This window comes from Oncorhynchus keta, chromosome 27 (assembly GCF_023373465.1).
Source record: "Oncorhynchus keta strain PuntledgeMale-10-30-2019 chromosome 27, Oket_V2, whole genome shotgun sequence".
Classification (NCBI taxonomy): Eukaryota; Metazoa; Chordata; class Actinopteri; order Salmoniformes; family Salmonidae; genus Oncorhynchus; species Oncorhynchus keta.
The window spans coordinates 40,213,167-40,235,273 of record NC_068447.1 but is presented as its reverse complement, the minus strand read 5'-3'; the positions used below and the strand labels follow the sequence as shown (position 1 = coordinate 40,235,273).

At 41.1% G+C, this 22,107-nt stretch overlaps 2 protein-coding genes across 4 annotated transcripts in view; both read right to left on the bottom strand.

Moving 5' to 3' along the window:
• The window catches only part of LOC118360022 (probable phospholipid-transporting ATPase IIA), a 38,554-nt gene extending 29,407 nt beyond the window's left edge, over nucleotides 1-9,147 (bottom strand). The window contains exons 1-6 of one of the 2 annotated variants that reach the window (XM_035739049.2): nucleotides 8,941-9,147; nucleotides 5,304-5,448; nucleotides 2,874-2,987; nucleotides 2,653-2,761; nucleotides 1,192-1,250; nucleotides 255-306 (exon numbers count right to left, since the gene is read on the bottom strand). In XM_035739049.2, the coding sequence (XP_035594942.1) occupies nucleotides 255-306; nucleotides 1,192-1,250; nucleotides 2,653-2,761; nucleotides 2,874-2,987; nucleotides 5,304-5,448; nucleotides 8,941-9,110 (649 nt within the window). In that variant the 5' untranslated portion in view covers nucleotides 9,111-9,147. Of the gene's footprint in view, nucleotides 1-254; nucleotides 307-1,191; nucleotides 1,251-2,652; nucleotides 2,762-2,873; nucleotides 2,988-5,303; nucleotides 5,449-8,394; nucleotides 8,553-8,940 lie in introns of those variants that run through there. The other variant, XM_035739050.2, reaches the window with a different exon arrangement.
• Nucleotides 9,148-9,476: 329 nt separating this feature from the next.
• On the bottom strand, nucleotides 9,477-21,778 carry LOC118360021 (sal-like protein 4). 2 transcript variants are annotated; one of them, XM_052482402.1, is made up of 5 exons: nucleotides 21,573-21,778; nucleotides 17,983-18,200; nucleotides 13,464-15,974; nucleotides 13,014-13,324; nucleotides 9,477-12,208 (listed from the first exon to the last, which is right to left on the bottom strand). In XM_052482402.1, the coding sequence occupies exons 2-5, from the start codon at nucleotides 18,080-18,082 to the stop codon at nucleotides 11,774-11,776; spliced, it is 3,357 nt and encodes a 1,118-aa protein (XP_052338362.1). In that variant the 5' UTR covers nucleotides 18,083-18,200; nucleotides 21,573-21,778; the 3' UTR covers nucleotides 9,477-11,773. The 2 variants fall into 2 exon arrangements, with proteins under 2 accessions (XP_052338362.1, XP_035594941.1); XM_035739048.1 differs by lacking the exon at nucleotides 17,983-18,200.
• Between the last annotated feature and the right edge of the window lie 329 nt (nucleotides 21,779-22,107).

The window sequence follows — 22,107 nt, the reverse complement described above, 5'->3', positions numbered from 1 at the left end:
TTAGGATGCAACTTGTAATTTGAAAGACAAAAATGGTCAATCGAGATCTTAGGGAAAATAAATGGCCCATGCTTCTTCTACCACAACCCATCATCAACATTCAACTTAAATGGACCTCATTACAATTTTAGACATTGTTACACTTCCTGTCCTGGATCTAGAGTAATCCCTTCACCTCACCACCCTTTTAAAACATGCCATTTCCCCAACTATCTTGTTTTGGAGATTTGGATGAATGACCAGCAGATGTTTACCGTTTCTTTCAGAGGTCCTTAAGAAGATCATGTCAGCAGGAACTCGCTGGTTCTACAAAGACAGAGAAGAAAAACATTACTTCAACTTGCATCCTGTTACAACCCCCCTCCTCTGACTGTAGACATTCAGACTTTTGCCTTTAATGTACATTACCTTCATTCAGCTAGTCATAATAATAAGCCCTGCAGCAAATCATCCAGCCTTACTTACCCTAACTGGGAGCCTGACCGGACTTTACACTCTGTTTGACCCAGACTTCACTGTGACTGAGTCCTGGTCAGAGTTATTGGAAGATTAATTCTCAACGCTATTTAAGTTGACAGACTTCAAAACATTGAGCTGGGCATGGTCTATTTTAAGTGGTCGATGGTTTAAATTAAGATTTACTGTGGCACTTCAGATCCATGTGGCAGTACAAATTTGGAATGTTGTATATTTAGATATTTTAACAAATTTCATATCTGAAGATCGTAACAATTCAGAGTTCGATTTACTTTGAATGTCTCTCAGTCATGGATAAAATAGATCAAATGTATAGAGAGCAACATGTGTGACCTATCCTTCAGCAGTGTTTAACTGAACCTTTCTGAAAGAAGTGGCCATTTGGTAACTGAGGACTCCCTTCTCATATTTCACATACAAAGTCTACTCTTTCTACAATAGCCAGCAAAAAAAGATGACAAGAGGCAACTGATTGGAAAATCTGTTAGAATTACTTAAGATACTTTTAACAGCGACAGCATGCTAACAGTGTTGTGACATTCAAATTAGCCTCACAAATGACAACAATAGTAACCCAATTGATTGCCTTGTTTTAACTTTCCTACATGGATATGACAAATTAACTTAAAGTATTTTTAAGTGCAACTATCTGGTAAAACGATATCCTACAAGTTTAGCCTCCAATTGAGGCGAAATCTATGAAGTGATACAAACCTTTTCTACAATTATGAGGTCTCCGACTTGAATGCCACTACTTTTCACCTTCACAGTGCCTGAAATAAAAACAAACGTAAAATGAATATTCAATAAGCATTTTTAGATTGCAGAACGTTGAGTTGACCAAATTATTTTTGATAATCATAAATGTATTGTGGTCAGACCAAACAAAGGATGAACACATATGAGCGTATGTTGTTTTATGGACATTCCATTCCTCTTCGGAGGGGAAGACTAGAGAAAAATGACCCAAACAAGTAAAAATCTAAAACGACCATGTAAACGTTCACATAGCTAAACAGGATTTATGGTAGTGAGACATCCTGGTGTCATTAACGTCATTCAAAGACACAGTTAAAACCCTGCTCTTCATACTTCTCTTCCCATGGCCCTATACAGAAACACTTTTACAGAAACACTTTTAAATATGACTGTTTATGTCCAACTGTCTCCTCCCGGTTGCCTAGCAAATGTGGACAACTGTTGCTATAGATTTCCTTTCACGAAATGTGGGGAAAGTAATTTTCCATGTAGGCCTAGACCTGAAAGAATGTTAGAAGGGCGGGGGAAGTTGAGCCTTTTCTTCCATTCCATTTGGAATGAACAGGCAAAAATTGTTAGAGGGGGTCACTGACCCATGACCTTTGCTGTGACCCCAGGCTTTTGCATATGTAAGACATTAAAGGAAATTAATATTGCTATGCATTTAGGTTTATGAGAGTCTAAAAACTGTTCTGTTTCACAAAGATAATTCAAATGTAGTCGAAGCTTGCTTTTTACAACATCTGATGGAGGGCAGCTTATCAATAAACAAAAACGTCCTAATACATTTCAGTAATAATCCATCTGAAATCAAATTCCTTCAAGGAAATAAACATAAATTAAGAATGGTCTACTTTAAAATGATGAATCCTGCAAGTATACAGGGTTAGACAAAAATCCTGGGTAAACAACTGTTTGTTTTTGCCTTTGACAAAGTACTTGCTCAGTTAGAGTAGAACAACAATCTACAGGGATCTCATGCAAATGGCTCTCATACCCCAGACCCCATGCAGCAAGTCACTGGGGGCACTATCATGGAAGCAACCATTCATTTTGTTTATGAGTAAAACAAGCTGCCAGATCAAAGGGGAAAAGTGATGGAAACCACAAGAGGTCTCTAGGATTTTATTGCTGGTAGCATTTTATTCCAAGCCCTCTTATGTGTACACTTTTACATCTCTGCTTTGAATTAAGGCATCACTCCCCTCCCAGTTTAAACAGGACACGACCAACCTTCATACAGTTAACTGGAGACACCCACTATTCAAATTCAACTAGGCATTTATATTCATCTCAATGGTTGCGTCAGGAAATTTGGTGGATTTTGATTTGTATGAGTGGTTCCGTTTTGTTGATGGTATTTATGTTATTGTTCAGTCGGCAGATTGTGTGCAATGACTGAAAATAAATCCTTACCTCTTGTTGAGAGCTTGCTGTAGATCTGTGAATTCACTTCTTTGTCTCGACAATAACATCGGATCTCCTCAACTGCTTCTCTCACGATGGTTATGATCAAAACAAATCCCTGAAAATCAAAAATAAGACAAACCCAGTTAAACATTATTGTATTATTAGCAAGTGAGTAGTGGATCACGTATACACTTAATGCTACATTACTTGAAAAAAATGCTGCTTACCAAAGGAACCCAGTAGGTGTACAGAGCACCTAGCCTGAGCTCATTGACAAACTGAGAGCACGCCAGGAGCAGAAAGTACAAGTTGAAGAAGTACTTGAACTGATTAAACAGCACCTGAAAACACACAACGGAACAATATGATTTCACATGAACACAAGAACCAATCATCGATATGTCTTTACACTATAGGAGTACAGTAATATATGCCTGTGATGTTAATCAGGGTCATGTTCAGTAGGCACAAAAACAGAAAACATCTTGAAACCGAAGACGAAAATAAGCTGTTATTGTTATTTTGTTGCTTGCCATATGGTTCAACAGACATCCACACACAAATACATTCTATATGATACACTACATGACCACAAGTATGTGGACACATGCTTGTCCAACATCTCATTCCAAAATTATGGGCATTAATATGATGTTGGTCCCCCCCTTCGCTGCTATAACAGCCTCCACTCTTCTGTGAAGGCTTTCCACTAGATGTTTGAAAATTGCTGTGGGGACTTGCTTCCATTCAGCCACAAGAGCATTAGTGAGGTCGGGTAGTGATGTTGGGTGATTAGGCCTGGCTCGCAGTTCCAATTCATCCCAATGGTGTTTGATGGGGTTGAGGTCAGGGCTCTGTGCAGGCCAGTCAAGTTCTTCCACACTGATCTCGACAAACCATTTCTGTATGGACCTCGCTTTGTGCACGGGGCATTGTCATACTCAAACAGGGAAGTGCCTTCCCCAAACTGTTGCCACAATGTTGGAAGCACAAAATCATCTAGAATATCATTATATGCTGTCGCGTTAAGATTTCCCTTCACTGGAACTAAGGAGCCTAGCCAAACCATAAAAAAACAGCCCTAGACCATTATTCCTTCTCCACCAAACTTTACATTAAGGCAGGTAGCGTTTTCCTGGCACCGCCAAACTCTGATTGGTCCGTCAGACTGCCAGATGGTGAAGCGTGATTCAGCACTCCAGAGAACGCGTTTCCACTGATTGGGCCAATGGTGGCGAGCTTTACACCACTCCAGACGATACTTGGCATTGAGCATGGTGATCTTAGGCTTGTGTGCGGCTTCTTGGTCATGGAAATCCATTTCATGAAGCTCTCGACAAAAAGTTACTGTGCTGACGTTGCTTCCAGAGGCAGTTTGGAACTCAGTAGTGACTGTTGCAACCGAGGACAGACGATTTTCCTGCGCTTCACGCTTCGGCACTCGGTGGTCCCATTCTGTGAGCTTGTGTGGCCTACCACTTCGTGGCTGAGCCGTTGTTGCTCCTAGATGTTTCCACTTCACAATAAAGGCACTTACAGTTGACCGGGGAAGCTCTAGCAGGGCAGAAATTTGACAAAATTACTTGTTGGAAAGGTGGCCTATGACGGTGGCACGTTGAAAGTCACTGAGCTCTTCAGTACGGGCCATTCTACTACCAATGTTTGTCTATGGAGATTGCATGGCTGTGTGCTCAATTTTATACACCTGTCAGCAACGGGTGTGGCTGAAATAGCCGAATTCACTAATTTGAAGGGGTGTCCACGTACTTTTGTATATACAGTGTATGTCTCAACAACAGTGTAAGTCTCATTCCAGTGCCACCCACAGTCAAGTATAGTTTTAACAGTCACACTACACCGTGGCTGAATTTTATTACCACCAATGTGCAAGATTAGTACAAAGGGAAATCTTGTGTTCTCTCATTGCTACTGTGACAGCATACAACAACAATAATGTGTTTGAGACTTTGACCCGAAAATAATTCCTTGACATTATCTAAAGTAAATAAAAATCATCATAATTTGCAATGCAAAAAAGGACTGGTCTTTGCTTTTGTTTTTCCAAACAAATCTGGACTACTTTTAATGTCCGACCTCATATCCAAAAAAAAGTCTATGTTTTAAGACTAGCAAATGTCTGAAAACCTAATTCATAGTAAAATTAGGCTTGAAAAATCTGAAAGGGAAACAAAAACACTCCTTAGTATTTTTGCCGTGGTTTCGCTTCACTTGTAATGACAAAACAATAAAGAGACTAAGCAACTAGAGCAGTGGAGGCTGCTGAGGGGAGGACGGCTCATAATAATGTCTGGAACTAAGTGAATGGAAAGGCATCAAACACATAGAAACCAAGTGCTCGATACCATTACATTTATTCCGCTCCAGCCATTACCACAAGCCCGTCCTCCCCAATTAAGGTACCACCAACCTCCTGTGAACTAGAGGCACATAGGCTAAACAGCACAGGCTAAACAACACAGGCTAACAAGACTGCTCATTTGATTAGAATATTTGTTATATCTGAATCTACGGGGTCAGCCCTACTACTCACTAAATACTTACTCCACTTTGCCACTAAACTCTTTCAGGCTTGTTGTGTTGTGAATGAGGAGCAAATTACAGTTGCAAATTACAGACCCCGAGTCCCTGACACTCACCCCTGGGAGGAAGGTGAAGAAGTTGTACTTCTGGTTGTTAATGACATTCCGGGGGTACCTCTGCTCCCTCTTCTCTGGGTGGCCCAGCCACACTGTCCTCGGCCGGAAGTCCCCCATGCCGCAGCACCTCGACCACGGGCAGCACCTGAGGAACACCAGTGTAGTACATCATTAGGGATAGTTTCCTTGACCCAGGTTAAATGGATACATCAGGATTTTGCCAATAAAGCCCTTTATCTACTTCCCCAGAGTCAGAGAGTCTGCATGCAGTTAGAAAGAAGTTAACTAGCGTTAGCTCAATTGCTAACTAGCGTTAGCACAATGATTGGAAGTCTTTGGTAACTCCTAACATGCTGGTAGATACCATAGACTTCCGCTAATTGCACTACCGATAGTTAGCATCAGCTCACAAAAGTACCTCTAACTTCCTTCATACAGGATGCAGAGATATACAAATTGTTTCCATGAGTTCATCTGACTCTTGCGAAGCAGATAAAGGGCTTTATTGTCAAAATCCGGAAGTTTCCCTTTAAAGATACACTTTGCAGAAATCGCTCCACCATTTCCTGGTTGCTCAAATTCTAATAGTCCCCTAATTTCTGTTTATTTGACAAAACAAGCAAGTATAGTGTAGAGAATCATTGTACAATCTAAACCACTGTGAAATATATTTTCCATAACCATATATATATATTTTTTTTTTTCAGGTGTACAAAACCGAAAGTAAAAAATGCAAAAACGAAACGTATGAATGCAAAGCATAGAAATAGTGCACATAGAACACATCTACCGCTTCTTAGACTGGCTTTCAATGAGAATGACATATCTATAACTGACATTTCTATGTGAATTTGGTCAGGTTGCCGAAAAAGTTAAATGCACGTGCACTTTTTTGGGGCCGTAATTGGGATGTTGTCTTTCAACATGAAAATTTAAATAGCTGGTGTGTCTAATGGCACCCTATTCCAGGCCCCTATATCAGCTTTAAGCCTGCTCCAGGACCTCTATTCACAAAAAGTCTCAGAACAGCGCTGATATAGGATCAGTTTTGCATTTAAAATCATAATGATTATATGGACTTGGGAGGGATCTGATCCTGAATCAACATCCTACTCATAGACGCTTTTGAACACAGACCCTGGACTAAAAAGCATGCTCAATGAAGAAATGCCATAAAAGTATTTTTTTAGTCCAGAACTAGGCCTAATCTGTGTCTTGGAAACTGCCCTGTTTCCCTCTCACTGAAATGCCACTACAAAAACATGCAAATAATATGTTTCTTTCCTATGGTGGTGAGCAAGGCTTCAGTCAGTCAATAGGACCACAGAGGTGGGCCCCAACTCAAGTAAATATTGGCTTCATGTGTTAGGCAGCAAGGTCTTAGTTCCATACACCTTTCTCAAACAAAGCATTCCACTTCAACTAGGCAAGCAGGGCAGCACGTGACCTAATCTTATGGCTGCCATGTGTCATAATGTTCTATGATTTTTACAGATCACATATACTACACATATCTAGGGACTGAATACCTGGATAATGAATCCTTGACTGTGGACATAGCTGCGGGAAGTATTTTGGGTAATGCTGATTTTTTTTTTTAACTGCGCTACGGATGGCTATATCTGTCCACTAATAAAGGACTAGTAAAGGCCCAGTGCACTACAAATGATTTGCAAAAAAATAAAATATGAATATATTTGTATTATTCTGTTTTTTTGGTATAAGGATGCCTGAGCAGAAAATAACCCCATACCTACTGTAAAATATGGCGGTGGATCTTTGAAGATATGGGGCTATTTTGCTTCCACTGGTCTTGGGGCCATTGTTAAGGTCAACGGCACCATGAACTTTACCATTTTCGCCAAAAACCTGGATGCCTCTGCTAGGATGCTGATGCTTCTACCAGCGAAACAATAACCCCAAGCACACATCAAAATCCACAAAGAAATGGTTAATTGACCACAAAATCTAATTTGCAATGGCCATCTCAATCTCCGGACTTGAACCCAGTTGAAAAACTTTGGTTTGAATTGAAGAGGCCAGTCTATAAGCGCAGACAAAGGATATCAAGCATTTGTACGGAGGAACGGTCTAAGATCCCTCCCAATGTGTTCTCCAATCTCATAAAACATTTCAGGAAAAGGCTCAGTGCCGTTATCCTCGCAAGGTGAGGTATTGAAAGGTTTTGAAAACAGGGGCACCAATCATTTTGACCCCTATCTTGAAAAAAAAAAGTTTAACAAAATATCTTTCTCTTAGCAATTCAATTAGTATAAAATATAATTTTCCAATCTTTTGGAACATACAATATAGCTCAGTATTTGAATTATTTTATACAGTATTTTTTGCTCATCTTTAAGGGTGCCAATAATTTGGGACCTGACTGTATATATTTTGTTGTACATCTTAAACCTACTCATTTGTAATTTATTTAAAATCTACAATTGAAATGCTCTGACAAGCGCCATCTCTGAGATTGCCCTTTCCTGTCTGATCGGATGATGGGGACGTGAGGTGCAAAGGGGATGCCCGGACAGGTGTGCAGGCTAGTCTTGTGTGGCCTGTATTTTGCCAGATGTCCACCAGATGAATACGCGTTTTGTTTTGCCGGGTGTCTACCCCGCATTTTCAGTACTTGCATCACATGTGCTTCGCTTTTCAAGTAGCTAGAAGCAACCTAGTTGGATTCTGTGTGTACTTCCGTTTGTACCATCGCACGGTAAAACAACGCACGAGTTGAAAATATTGAACGCATACGGTACACAGAACGCACCACAGCCTAGTGCGGCACCCCCAACGTAGCATAGCAGACTGCTCCGTTGACAATAAATAACTTCCGCCGGAACACAAAGAGTTTGATGCAACTGGTGGACATGAGACGTTAGGCTTCACTTTACAATTGGTGCAACTCTATGACGCAATATTATCATTGCATATATCAGGAAATATCATAAACATCATAGAAGTCGCATCATCATCCGTATTGTGTCCATAGTCAATCATGGTGGTTTGCTGTGTCCAGTGCCTTAATTGGACTGGAATATGTGCAGGTACACTGTTTATATTTAGGTGGAGCTCCACAATACTTAACTAATATTCCGAGGTGCAGGTAATCCACTCCGGTGAGCTCCTGCCCAAGTCAATCACTGGCTGTCTCCCAATTCTCATAAGGCCTGCCCTGTCTGGGGCTGGTTCAACGCAATGACACAAAGAATGCCAGTCAGCCACGCTACTTTACCCCACCTTGTGTTTTAGGCATAATGAGTGTTGTTTTACCGTTCTATAGGCCTATCTAGTCAAGATAAAGAAACAATAGACGATTAATAGTGTAGGCCCACTAGCACCGACAGGGCATTCAGCAACCGGAACAAGGTTGTGTCATCCCTTTCGCTACAATGAAATACTCATTTCGATTACACATTTCCTCAACCAAGGCAAATCCCGTCATTGTGTTATTTTTTAAATGAAAAACAACATTTATATTGAACGGTTGTATGTATAGCGAATGTGTAGCGAATATATTCGTCCGCGGTTTCGTAAACAATTCATTATGTTATTAGCCAACGAGCTAAATAACAGCCTCCTAATATCGATGTTCTCATTTCTACTTATTGTACATTTATTTTTTTGTTCTTACCCATTCCTGTTTTTATTGTCGTGTCTTTTTTTGTGTCTTACTGGTTGTAAAGGAATATTGTCCGTCATTCCTGCAGCCCCAGTTGACGGTGACGCCAGGCAAACTCCACTTAGCAGTCTCTGCGGGTTGTGACTAGATGGAGTACAGCTATGGACGGAAGTGACTGTCATTCCAAGGTCCACAAATATTGGCCTAGGCTTGTCGAGAGACTGCACTGAATCAGATAACTTGAACCCAGTAGCCAATGCTTGAGTCTTGACCATTTCAAGATAGTGTATCTTAAACCTGCACATGTCAAGAGATTCAAATTGGAATAGGTCTACACCTACAGATGGCCATGGGGCTTTTATCTTTTTTTTTTACATTTTTTTTTTTAATGGTTGGATAAACTAATTAGGCTACTTATCCATTTGAAGACTACTCTAGGCCTTGATCAGAGGTCACAAAACAGGTAGTTAGCTTTGATTGTGGGAAGAAAATGAGAACAGACAACATACGGCTAGTTGGAGATGCAAATTAATTTAGTTGATGCAAAATCTGGGACCAAACATTTATTTCTGGGACACATGTGAGATCAACAACCAAACCAACAACTCCAAGAAAGTCATCTGAAGGAGACAAGATGGAAATCAGGGATGTGCACAATGCAAATTAAAGAAAAGTAGCAAGAACAAACCCATGAGGTAATTAATCCCAAATTCATGCTCTGAGGAGACAGAGCAGAGTTACTCCTGTAACTGAAACGCTAACTCTTCCATAGACTGAACTAAACAAATCAAATTCATACAAACAATTAAATAAAACACATGATTTGGAGTAATTCATGGCATGCTGGGAACTGACAAAGGAATGCAAACCAAAGTTGGAAAGGTCACCCTGATTTCTATTTTCAGAAAGACCAGAAAGTAACATTTTAGGTGATAAGGAAAAGGACATTTACATTGTAAACAAGCCTACACAGGCTCAATTTCTTGAATTGTATAGACAACCTCAAAGCAGTTCTGATGCATGGTTTTACTTTTAAAACAAGGCACAATTTGGTAAATGCATTTCAATGGGGGATGTACAGCAGGATTATAAAGTTAATCTGTGCATTCTGAGTTGTGCAAAGAGTCCAGTGATACATTCATTACTTACACAACTCAGTAGGTTGTGCGAAGAATGAAAGCATATCATTGCTTACTCAAAATGTATCAGAGAGTGAATGTACCCATTGTGTTAACTTTGAGGGTAGGTGGAGGACAAACTAATATCTAAATGAGGTAGAGTGTAGCCCCCAAAGCTCTGGCATCGTACACAACATAAATAACAAAACAAAAAGTTTAAGATTCCACAATGGATAAAATAATGTAGAGTCCCAGTCAATGGAGAGAATTATTGAAGTATGTCAAACTTAATAGGGCTGGGAATTGAGTTAAATAGAGTAAAATTCTGAAGTCAATGTTTCCTAGTCCTCAAACTAAGAAAAGATGACAATCGCTGATGTGCACTCTTATAGGAAGATCAAGGTAAATGTAAATGAGTGTATTGACACGTAACCATTAAAATGACAAGCTTACCAAAAGTTTGAAGAAATATAAAGTGCAGGCATGATTGAGAGCATTCAGCATTTTATGAGTTGTGTCCCAAATGGTATTCCTATTCCCTGTACGCTGCACTACTTTTGACCAGGGCCTGTGTATGTAGAGAATATGGTACCATTTGGGACGCAAACCATAGCCTTCAGAACACAACCCGCCAAAAGACGCAGAAGCTCTACAAAAAGGAATATTGGGAGCAAAAATATGGAAAGGGTCATCTTGTAAATTAGTGAAAAGAAAATATTTCCGGGAACAATGCAATATGGAAAAATATAGTACCAGTCAAAACACAGACAAATATAACCGTCATTACAATCTTGTGGTGCTTTAAAAAAAGGGAAAAAAAGACAATATAGCAACAATTCAAATTCAAGCTAGGCACTTTGCATGAGGTTTTTCAGTTTTAGAGAGAAAGGCAAAGAAACTATTGTCTCAGCATCTGTAAACTACCTGGAAACATAATCAACATTCAAAACAGATGACTGAGCAAATCAGTCTGTCTGGATCAAACAAAAGTATATGACACCTGACGGATAACTCTCAGCAGACCACCTCCGAGCAGCTGCAGACAACTTCAAATATCAAACACTTTCCTATGAAATATCGTTGCAAGACGGTTGGCCATTTTGAAACTACACATATTTCATAAAATGTATGGCACACAATAGGTCGAGAGCCAAGTAGTTATGTACTGTAGAGGAATCAGGACAACCACTTGTTTAGCTGCACTAAAACAATGGTGTCCACAATCGGTCATACACTGAAGCTTTCATAATGCTAGACAAAATCCTACAGGTTCTTCCGTCACGGAGAGAGACATTGTGAATCAAAGCGGTTTCAAGTAAGCCATACATTCAACTTCAGGATACAAGACTAAAAAGTGTCACAGAAATACCCGCATATATTATGGAGAAAAATATAACCGTAAATACACCTACAGTAGTTTTAGCAACTTCAACTAAAAATAACACTTAAGGGGTGAATTGTTCAAATGAAAAAGGGAAGAGCTGCATCATTTAAGTTACTGAGTGTTCCAACTAGGCTTTGCAAATAAACAGCAATATGTTCAGCAAGGGTTATGGACTATATCTTGAAAGTGTTGGAATAACACGTGTTGATTGTACCAGTCAAGGACCAAGTGGCAATGTTAGCTACCATTGCTACTATGAATATTCAAAATCCATACACAATCGACAAAGAAACTATCAGCAAAACAAAAACAGATAAAACTGTTTTGTTCTTCCATTTTACAACTAGTTCACTGCAATTTTCCCTTCCTCCATGAAATGTTGAAACTGAGATCTAGCCACACACTCTGAGCCATTCCTTTCCATCTCTGCCATGGTGGCAGGCAGGCCAGAGTGGGACCCATCCATTTCCATCAGGCCTCCAGTAGAGCAGACCGTAGGACCACCGGCTAGGCTACCAGGCATTCCGCCATTTTGGATCACAGAGATCTCGTTAGTCTTCATGGACAGGCCATTGGTGAAAGCAGCAGTGTACTGGTTCCACAGAGACTGGTCGAAGTTCATCGGCGGAGGAGGACCCAGTTCCCTGGGAGATGGCATCATCTCTGGCATCATGTTGCCAGACTCTGAGCTCATCGCCATCAGGGCCATGGGGTTGTCCAGAGAGAGGCGCTGGCCGCGCCTCGCAGAGCTGTTCCACATGTGAGTTCCAACGTGCACCTAAAACAAGCATGGAATAGATATTACTATAGAAAATGAGGTCACACTTATTTGTATAGTTCCATATAGGTGGTCATACTATTAAACCACCTGTTGATAAGCAAATGCTTGCTAAGGTTAGGGTAATGTTTTAGGTTAGGGCCAGGATTGAGGTAAGGGTTAAGTTTAGGGTTAAGGTTAGGGCTAGTTAATCAAAATGTTGACAATTACTTAACATCCACTTGGGACAATCCAGCCACGTAGGCACGTGTGGGCCCAGACCCAGCCACTGGCGAGCCAGGCCAACCCAATCAGATAAAGCAACAACAAAAATGATGCTTTCTACTCATGTTCCAAATAGGACATTTGTCTATTTACCTAAACATACAAACACTATCAGATAGAATTCATGCCAAGCAGTGCACTGGAATGACATTTACTCTGATGAGATGGTGGACAAAAATAACTGAAAGCCACACCCCCAATAACCCATGACTATGACTGCATTGAGGCATATGTCACTGTGCTTCTATGGCTATGTGCACCATGCCAACGCCTACTTAATTTGTTCATTAAGCAAAGACAACTCATCAGGCCTCCAGCTCATAATCCAGTGCATTTATTACAGTCAACACAGCAAAAAATTATCCGACTCATGGCAAAATAGCATGAGATTAGCTATATAAAAAAAACTGCACATTTTACTCTTTGCCCCATGGCACAATGTTTAGAATTGCAGGAAGTTAGCTGTTTCATACCAGGCCACAGAGTCCATGAAAGACAAAGGCTTTAATAGCATTTCATTTCTATAAAAAAAAAGCCTTACCTTGAGGTTGCCTTTAGTGGTGAAGGCCCTGCCACAAATGGTGCAGCCAAAGGGCTTCTCGCCAGTGTGGGTCCTTTCATGGATCTGCAGGGCGCTGGCAGAGGAGAAGTTTTTGCCACAGGAGTTACACAGATGCTGCTTGCTGGATCTACGGTGAGCACTGGAGCCATCCCGTGGCTGCCCTCCCACTCCCTGAGGCATCTGGGAGACAAATAGAGGGCCCATGCCCATGGAGCTCTCTGGGGGAATCTGCCTCTCCAGTTTGACCAGACTGGGAGGCACCCTCATAAAAGGAGGCAAATGGCTGGGAGCTGTTAAGAGAAGAAAAATAAATCCAGTTAATAAACAATAATCAAGATTTCTCCCAGTCAACCTATTTTTAAAACCCTACAGGGAATGTGATTGATTTACAATAAAGCACATTCTAATCAAAGGGGCTTATACACTTACCATACTCTCTATTAGTGAAGGATAGGCCAGGCTCTTCTTTGATGTTTTTTTGGGTAAAGCTGGGTGCCGTTAGGTCCAGAGCTCCATTGGCATCCTGAGAGCTGCTGTCAGAGTCCGTTCTAGGCTCATTCCGGGTGTAATCCTCAGGGACGGCTGACTCGGGGGACTTAGCCATGTAGGCAGCAGCCAGTCCGTTGACTGGTGATGAGTGGAAAGAGACAGAGTCCGAGATGTCAGGGCTGCGGCCATTCCGGTACTCATGTTCCCGGATGCACTCGGCGGCTGATGGGGACTCTTTGGGGGGCACTCCATCACACTCCGAGGCAGTGCCGCTTTGGCGCTGCAGGTTGAGAGGCAAGGTGAGGTCCTTCATGTGGTTCTCCTGAGCAGCTATGCTGGAGAACATAGAGGATGGAGGGTCCTGATTAGGTTGGTGTGGTTCCTCAGAGAAAGATGGTGCGAGAGAATCGGAGGTGTCGCTTGGCTTTTCTTGAGAGTCAAGCTCTGCATCCTGGTCTACCATGCACTCAAAGCCGTTGGTGTCCATGGACTTCTCGTCAGGCAGAGAGGAGTCCATTTCTTCCAAGGCTTCGAGCTGGGTCTCTGGCATGGGGGTGTTAGGGATCTGGCCTCCCATGTGCATGCGGATGTGCTGCTGAAGAACCACTGCATTGGTGAACTTCTTCTGGCAGATGGGGCAAGAGTGCTGCATCTTGAGGGGAGTGTTGGCCCGATGAACACCGTAATGAGCTTTGAGGTTGCCATTGGTGGAGAAGGCACGTCCACAGATCTTACACTTGTAGGGCCGCTCGCCCGTATGTGTACGGTAATGCATCTTCAAGGAGCTCTGGCAGCTGAGCACCCGGTGGCAGATGTAGCACTCGTTTGGGTCATTGGTCCTCTTTTCCAGTCCATCCACCATTTGCTGTAGTTTGGCAGTTTCAGAGCTGTTGTGGTCACCAGGAAGGCCTTTGCCATTCATGTGATGCAGCGCTCCCATTAGCTCTTTAGATACCAGGTGGTCCTGATCAGAGCCCATTTCGTGATTGTTTGAGGAAATTGACACGCAGTCACCTCCCGATGACGCTCTTAGGGAGAACGGGTCACTCCTGAAACAATCAAATGAAGGCTTGAACCCCTGCAGTGCTGATGGGTGGAAACCTGGAGATGGGAGGCCGAGCATTGGCTTCATGTCCACCATGTTGGATTCTTCAATGGGCATTGACATGCCGTAGGGGATGCCGCTGCTGGTGGGAATGTTGTCAAGGTGTTCCGGCACAGGATGTGGGTTCATCCTGATGTAAGGGTACTTCTCCTTGTGTCTTTGGAAATGCACTTTGAGGTTTCCTTTGGTTGTGAAACGGTTTCCACATATGTTACATTTAAATGGTCTTTCTCCAGTGTGCGAGCGCAAATGGATCTGGAGTGCGCTGTCATTCCCAAACGTTTTCCCACAGTACTTACACTTGTGTTTGTACATGCTGTCACCACCAGACCCATTTTTAGACTCAGGCATATTTGGGATCTTGCTCTTTACTTTCTTAGAGGGATCCATCCCTGATGAGAGGCTAGTGAGGGGACTTTGGTAGACCACGGAGCCTGGTGAATGAGGCAGTATCGCTGGTAGGTGGTTGGCCATGTCTGGGAGCCCCTTCAACATATCGGCTTTGAAGGGCATCGGCCCCATGCCTCGAGCCAGTGAGGTGGGAATGCCATTGGACAGAGGTAGTTTATCCTGTTTGAGGGACTCTAGCGAGAGGCTCTGGTTGCCAGTCCTCTTGCCGATCAGGGCTGCTGCAGCAGAGAGCTGCTGGGAGAGATGAACTCCTAAGGCTTTGAGGGGGTCGACTGCTGCCCCTAGGGCTGAGTGGAGGCTCTGTGGAGCCATCATTGACACTTGGATACGGATCTGCTCAGTCAGTTGGATCTGCTGGAGCTGCTGCTGCTGGAGGGCCACTAGCTGCTCCAGGATCACAGGGATGGCTTGCAAGGCCTCCTGGGAGGCCTGTGGAGACTTGCAGTTGTTCAAACCACTGTTCGATGAGTGCTGAGTGACAGCCACTTTGGTGCCAGGCATGGACTCCAAGGTAACATTTGAATCTTGGGGTTTGGATGAGGCTTGGTGCTGATGGCAACTCATCTCAGGCCTGGGACTGTCAGACATCTCCACCTGGTCTTGTTTGGATGGTTGTTCCTCACTGTTCGATTTTAGTTCTTCCTCCATCCTTTCCATAGACACTGCATTGGACTTTGACAGAGTATTACTGCTGGACTGGCAGTCACTGTAGTCTTTTTGAAAGTCACTCTGTGAGAAGTCATCGGGTACTTCTCTCCCCTCTCCATCTTTCATGATGACCATCTCATGACTTTTACTGCAATTATTCTGATGTTTTAAAAACTCAGCCTCATCGATGAATTCAGCACAACATTTGTTGCAGACCTTCATCTCGTCCATTCTAAACCTCTTCACCTCATTCCCATTCTCTTCAGTTTGACCGTCTTGTAGAACGCCTGTAATGATAATAGTAGGGAAATGTCATGTTAAAAATAATAAACCAACGAGTATAAATTAATTACAGACTAGATATAATTAAAATAGGCAGTATAAGTACATCTCTGTTGAATTTAAATTCTATAATTTAGAGTTATTTTTCAAGATAGTGGTAGTGTGTGTGTATATATTTTTTTTTACACACACAAAAGTTTGGAAACATCTACAAGGGTTTTTCTTTATTCTACAAATTTTCTACATTGTAGAAAAATAGTGAAGACATCAAAACTATGAAATAACACAAATGGAATCATGTATTAACCAAAAAAGTGTTAAAAGGATTGTTCACCACCCCCCCCCCCCATTTTCACCTAAAATGACATTTTAGGACCTGAAGCAAGGATATGCATATTCTTGATACCATTTGAAAGGAAACACTCTGAAGTTTGTGGAAATGAAAAATGAATTTAGGAGAACATAGATCTCGTAAAAGATAAAAGGAAAAAAACATGCGTTTTTTTGTACCATAATCTTTGAAATATAAGAGAAAGGCCATAACGTATTATTCCAGCCCAGGCACAATTTAGATTTTGGCCACTAACTGGCAGCAGTGTATGTGAAAAGTTTTAGACTGATCCAATGCGTATCTGTTCAAAATGTTGTATTAAGACTGCCCAAATGTGCCTAATAGGTTTAACCTGTTACTCCTACCCCCTACTTTTTCGAACATTCTGTTAAAAATCGCACAACATTTCAGTGCCCTGCTACTCGTGCCAGGAATATAGTATATGCATATGATTAGTATGTGTGGATAGAAAACACTCAAACATTTATAAAACTGGTTAAATCACAGCTGTGACTATAACAGAATGTGCGTTTCATCGAAAAGCGCAGGAAAATCTGATCACTGAAAATGGGAAAATATATCCATGCGCCACTAGAACCCATTGTTGAATGTGATCCACATTAAATGGGGCCGAGGTTGCAATACCTACAGCTTCCACACGATGTCAACAGTCTTGTCATTTGCCTACGATTTGTTTCTTGGTCAAACGGACACAAGGTAGCGCATTTAGGTTGAGATTTACCTGGACATTATTTCCAGACGTACAGCTATAGAATATACATCGCCTCGTGATCAATTTGATCGCTTATTAACGTTTACTAATACCTAAAGTTGCATTACAAAAGTATTTCGAAGTGTTTTGTGAAAGTTTATGGTCGACTTTTTAATTTAAAAAAATGACGTTACGTTATAAAACGCTATTTTTTTTCCTTGATCACACAGTCTTCATAGATCGATATCTTGGCTATATATGGACCGATTTAATCGAAAAAAAGTCCAATAGTGATGTTTATGGGACATCTAGGAGTGCCAACAAAGAAGATGGTCAAAGGTAATAAATGTTTTATATTTTATTTGTGCGTTTTGTGTAGCGCCGACTATGCTAATTATTTTGTTTACGTCCCCTGGAGGTCTTTTGGGGTGTTACATGCTATCAGATAATAGCTTCTCATGCTTTCGCCGAAAAGCATTTTAAAAATCTGACTTGTTGCCTGGATTCACAACGAGTGTAGCTTTAATTCAGTACCCTGCATGTGTATTTTAATGAACGTTTGAGTTTTAACGAGTGCTATTAGCATTTAGCGTAGCAAATTTGCATTTCCAGATGTCTAGATGGGACGCCTGCGTGTCGGGTAGGAGCAAGAGGTTAATACTTTCAAGTTCACAATTGTGCACACTCAAATAATAGCATTGTATTCTTTCACTGTAAATTGGACAGTGCAGTTAGATTAACAATAATTTAAGCTTTCTGCCCATATAAAACATGTCTATGTCCTGGGAAATTCTCTTGTTACTTACAACCTCATGCTAATCACATTAGCCTACATTAAATGTCCCGTGGGGGATACCGATCCCATAGAAGTTAAATAAAACCAAATATATTTTATATTTGAGATTCTCCAAATTCTCCACCCTTTGCCTTGACAGCTTTGCACTCTTGGCATTCTCTCAACCAGCTTCACCTGGAATGCTTCTCCAACAGTCTTGAAGCAGTTCCCATTTATGCTGAGTACTTGTTGGCTGCTTTTCCTTCACTTTGCGGTCCAACTCATCCCAAACCATCTAAATTGGGTTGTGGTAAGGTGATTGTGAAGGCCAGGTCAAATGATGCAGGACTCAGTCACTCTCCTTCTTGGTCAAATAGCCCTTACACAGCCTGGATGCGTGTTGGGTCATTGTCCTGTTGAAAAACAAATGATATTGGGACTAAGCGCAAACCAGATGGGATGGCGTATCACTGCAGAATGCTGGTTAAGTGAGCTTTGAATTCTAAATAAAATCACTGACAGTGTCACCAGCAAAGCACCCCCACACCTCCATGCTTCACGGTGGGAACCACACATGCGGAGATCATCCAGTCACGTACTTTGCGTCTCACAAATACATGGTAGTTAGAACCAAATATCTCAAATTTAGACTCAGATCAAAGGACAGATTTCCACCAGTCTAATGCCCATTGCTCGTGGGTCTTGGCCTAAGCAAGTCTTCTTATTGGTGTCCTTTAGTAGTGGTTTATTTACAGCAATTCAACCATGAATGCCTGATTCACAGTCTCCTCTGAACAGTTGATGTTGAGATGTGCGTTACTTGAATTCTTCGAAGCATTTATTTGGGCTGCAATTTCTGAGGCTGGTAACTAATGAACTTATCCTCTGCAGCAGAGGTAACTCTGGGTTTTCCTTTCCTGCGGCGGTCTTCATGAGAGCCAGTTTCATCTTAGTGTTTGATGGTTTTTGCAACGGCACTTGAAGAACCTCTCAAAGTTCTTAATTTTTCAGATTGACTGACCTTCATGTCTTCAAGTAATAATGGACTGTCTGTTCTCTTTGCTTGAGCTGTTCTTGCCACAATATGGACTTGTTCTTTTACCAAATAGGGCTATTTTGTGTATACCACCGCTACCTTGTTATAACACAACTAATTGGCTCAAATGCATTAAGGAAATAAATGCCACAAATTAACATTTAACAAGGCACACCTTTTGAAATGCATTCCAGGTGACTACCTCATGAAGCTGGTTGAGAGAAGGCAAAGTGTGGCTTCTTTGAAGAATCTAAAATAACACTTTTGGTTACCACATGATTCCATGTGTCCTTTCATAGTTTTGATGTCTTCACTATTATTCGACAATGTCGAAAAACCCTGGATTGAGGTGGTGTCCAAACTTTTTACTGCTACTATATACACACACTCAAGGTGGTATTCAAATACTTCAATACATAATGAGGTTAATATATATATTATAAATTAATATTGCTTGGTGGGCAAAACTTGAATCAGTCATTTACATTTATGAAAAACCTCTCAATCACATTTCCAGTCAATGCATTGATTTCGTGCAATTTGGGCTCAGTGCACTACTGCCAGCAGAGGGCAACATCTGACAAAAACACCAGGGGCAAGCAACCAATGTCTTTATTTATTTTAGTCATTTAACCTTTACTTAAAAAGGCAAGTCAGTTAAGAACAATGACGCCCTGGGAACAGTGGGTTAAATGCCTTGTTCAGGGGCAAAACGACCTATTTTTACATTGTCAGCTCGGGGATTCGATCTAGCAACTTCTGTTACGAGCCCAACACGCTAATCACTTGGCTACCTGCCGCCCCTGTCACCATGTAGGATTTTAAAAAATAAGACCAGCCTGTCTTTCCTGACACTCATTTCATTTTAGAAACTTAAATGACTCCCGATAACAAGTACACTTTATTACAAGGACATGTAAACCAATATTCATTGTGTGGGCATGTAATATGCCTGAATTTGCCACAATAATTCAAGTCTGCGAATTATGGTGTGAACTATAAACAAAGATCTATACGACCTGTACTTGAATTTAACTTAACACCCACGTCAATATAAAATAAAACGACTGTACCTATGCTCACAATAATCAGTCAGAACAGTGGCTTCATATAAAAGACATCCATCGATTTGCCTTTAAAACCCAGAAATGATCCGGGGCAATCGTCTCGCACATCAACTTCTCATTTACATGAAAATTAAATTCTAGCAAAATGGGACTGGAATAAATAAGTGATGATTTTTATTTGTCTTCCGACCGAGTCCATTTCACAACCAGTCGCATTGTCAAAAGCTAATGTACTCTCTGTGGGGTAGACCATCTGTCTGCATCCTTCCAAAGAAACTGTTGCTGCCCTTGTTAATCGCTCACCAGGCAACTGGAATCGGGTGGGGGAAAAAATGGCAATTGGCATTGTATTCCGAATCCGTTCATTGTCAAACAAATTTGCAATGCTGTTGCAGTGCATAACGCAGAAGGCAGAGGAAGGAGAACGTTACCTTTAAGATTTACTATGCAAAAAAGTGGGCGATTTTCAGAGACGACACTAATCAATAACCCGCAAAATTAAGGAAAGCAAGTAGAAAATAAATAAATCATTTCTAAATAACAAGACTGTTCCACTTGTGTCAAGTAAAATCACATTTTTAAAAATCACATGACCACTTGGTGGCGCATAAATTGTACCAGATCACCTAAACTTCAATATGGCACGAGGTGAAACTACACAAGGATGCCACTTAATGAGAGTACATTGATAACCTGTATTAAATGGAACGTAACTATTCTCAGATCAAAGAAACACCGACAAGAAGTTATCGAACATATGCACACTCCCAATCAAGCAGCGTAAACTACATGTAAGTAGAATCAATAGAATCATTCATAAAGTTAATTACTATGGCATGCCTACATGGCAACACAAGCCGCGCCGCCAACCCTTGCTTGCCTACCACTCCCCCCCCCCCCTCCACCTTTAAATCAGTTTACTTTGAGTCACATTTCATACCACACTGTTTGGAACCTTTTTATAAAATTGCCCCCAAAATACACTGCATCAAACACTGACAAAAGTACAACGTTATACCATGTATTTGAGCACAAATAAAAACGTACAGTCCAAAGCAGGAGAAACACCACATTGCAATCAAATTATGATGCGGAACATGGATAGTTCTTCAATTAGGCCTATGTGAAAATATCAAAAGACGTGCAACTGATTTCTCTACCATTATCTTTTTAATAATCTAAAAGACAGCCAAACATTAACATTCTAAATAGCCCACAGCAATAATGTTAGTAGTCACCCAGCTATTCCAGTTTCGTATTCCATTGGTAACATTTTCGAGAAACTTAACTCAAAGTTAAGGCATCATGTCGTTTACAGTGGGCTTTGACTCTGTTCAACAAAACGCAATCGATTGATCAATTGATGTTCAAACAGATTAAACCGTATTTTATTCATACGAATATTCACGAATAAACGCAAAAGGTTTTCAAACAAGAAACCCGCTTACACAATTTCAAAAAGTCAACTGTATATTGGTCAAAAATGATAACTTCAAACTCGCAGGCTTATAACAAAAAAAAAATGCATGGTCAGTTCCAAGGGTCATGATCCAGCCAGGTCAAAGTGCGAGGAGAAACAATGAATAACTTTCCAAATAAAAATGTTGCTACCTTGCAACATTGGATAAATGTAACCCTGCGCGACACTTTCCAAAAGTCGTTTTAACAGTCCAAAAACTCACCATTTTCTGACGAACCGGGCTCATCGGAATTGATTTGCTGTGGCTTAGCTTGCTTGCGCCTCGACATGGTGCAACCATCGGGAGCAAATAGTAACGCAATTTTCGTCCCTTCTTTACAAATTCTTCGGGTTGTAAAATTAGCCCCTGAAGTAGAAATGCGCATGTCAAAGGAATTATTATTATCAATAATGCATTGCGATGTATCATGGTCCTCTGACAGCTGATTGGCTCCACTCCAAGTGCTTACACTTTATTCAAATAGGGCCCATTGATGAGAATAGCAGAATGCCAAGGGGGCGGGAGATGCGATACTAGTGGATGGGCAACAATGGGGAGGGAGGTAAAGAAGTTACAAAACTACAAAATCTGCTATACTGTATATATGGAAATATTGTAACTTCGATCATCATTTCTTTCAATTTAGTTTGTTTAGGGTACACATTAAAGTGTATTTCATCATGTAGAACATTTTGAAAAACCTTTTTGAGAAATTAATAATCCCTTGCAGAGATTTTAGTTCATATTAATCTGTAAT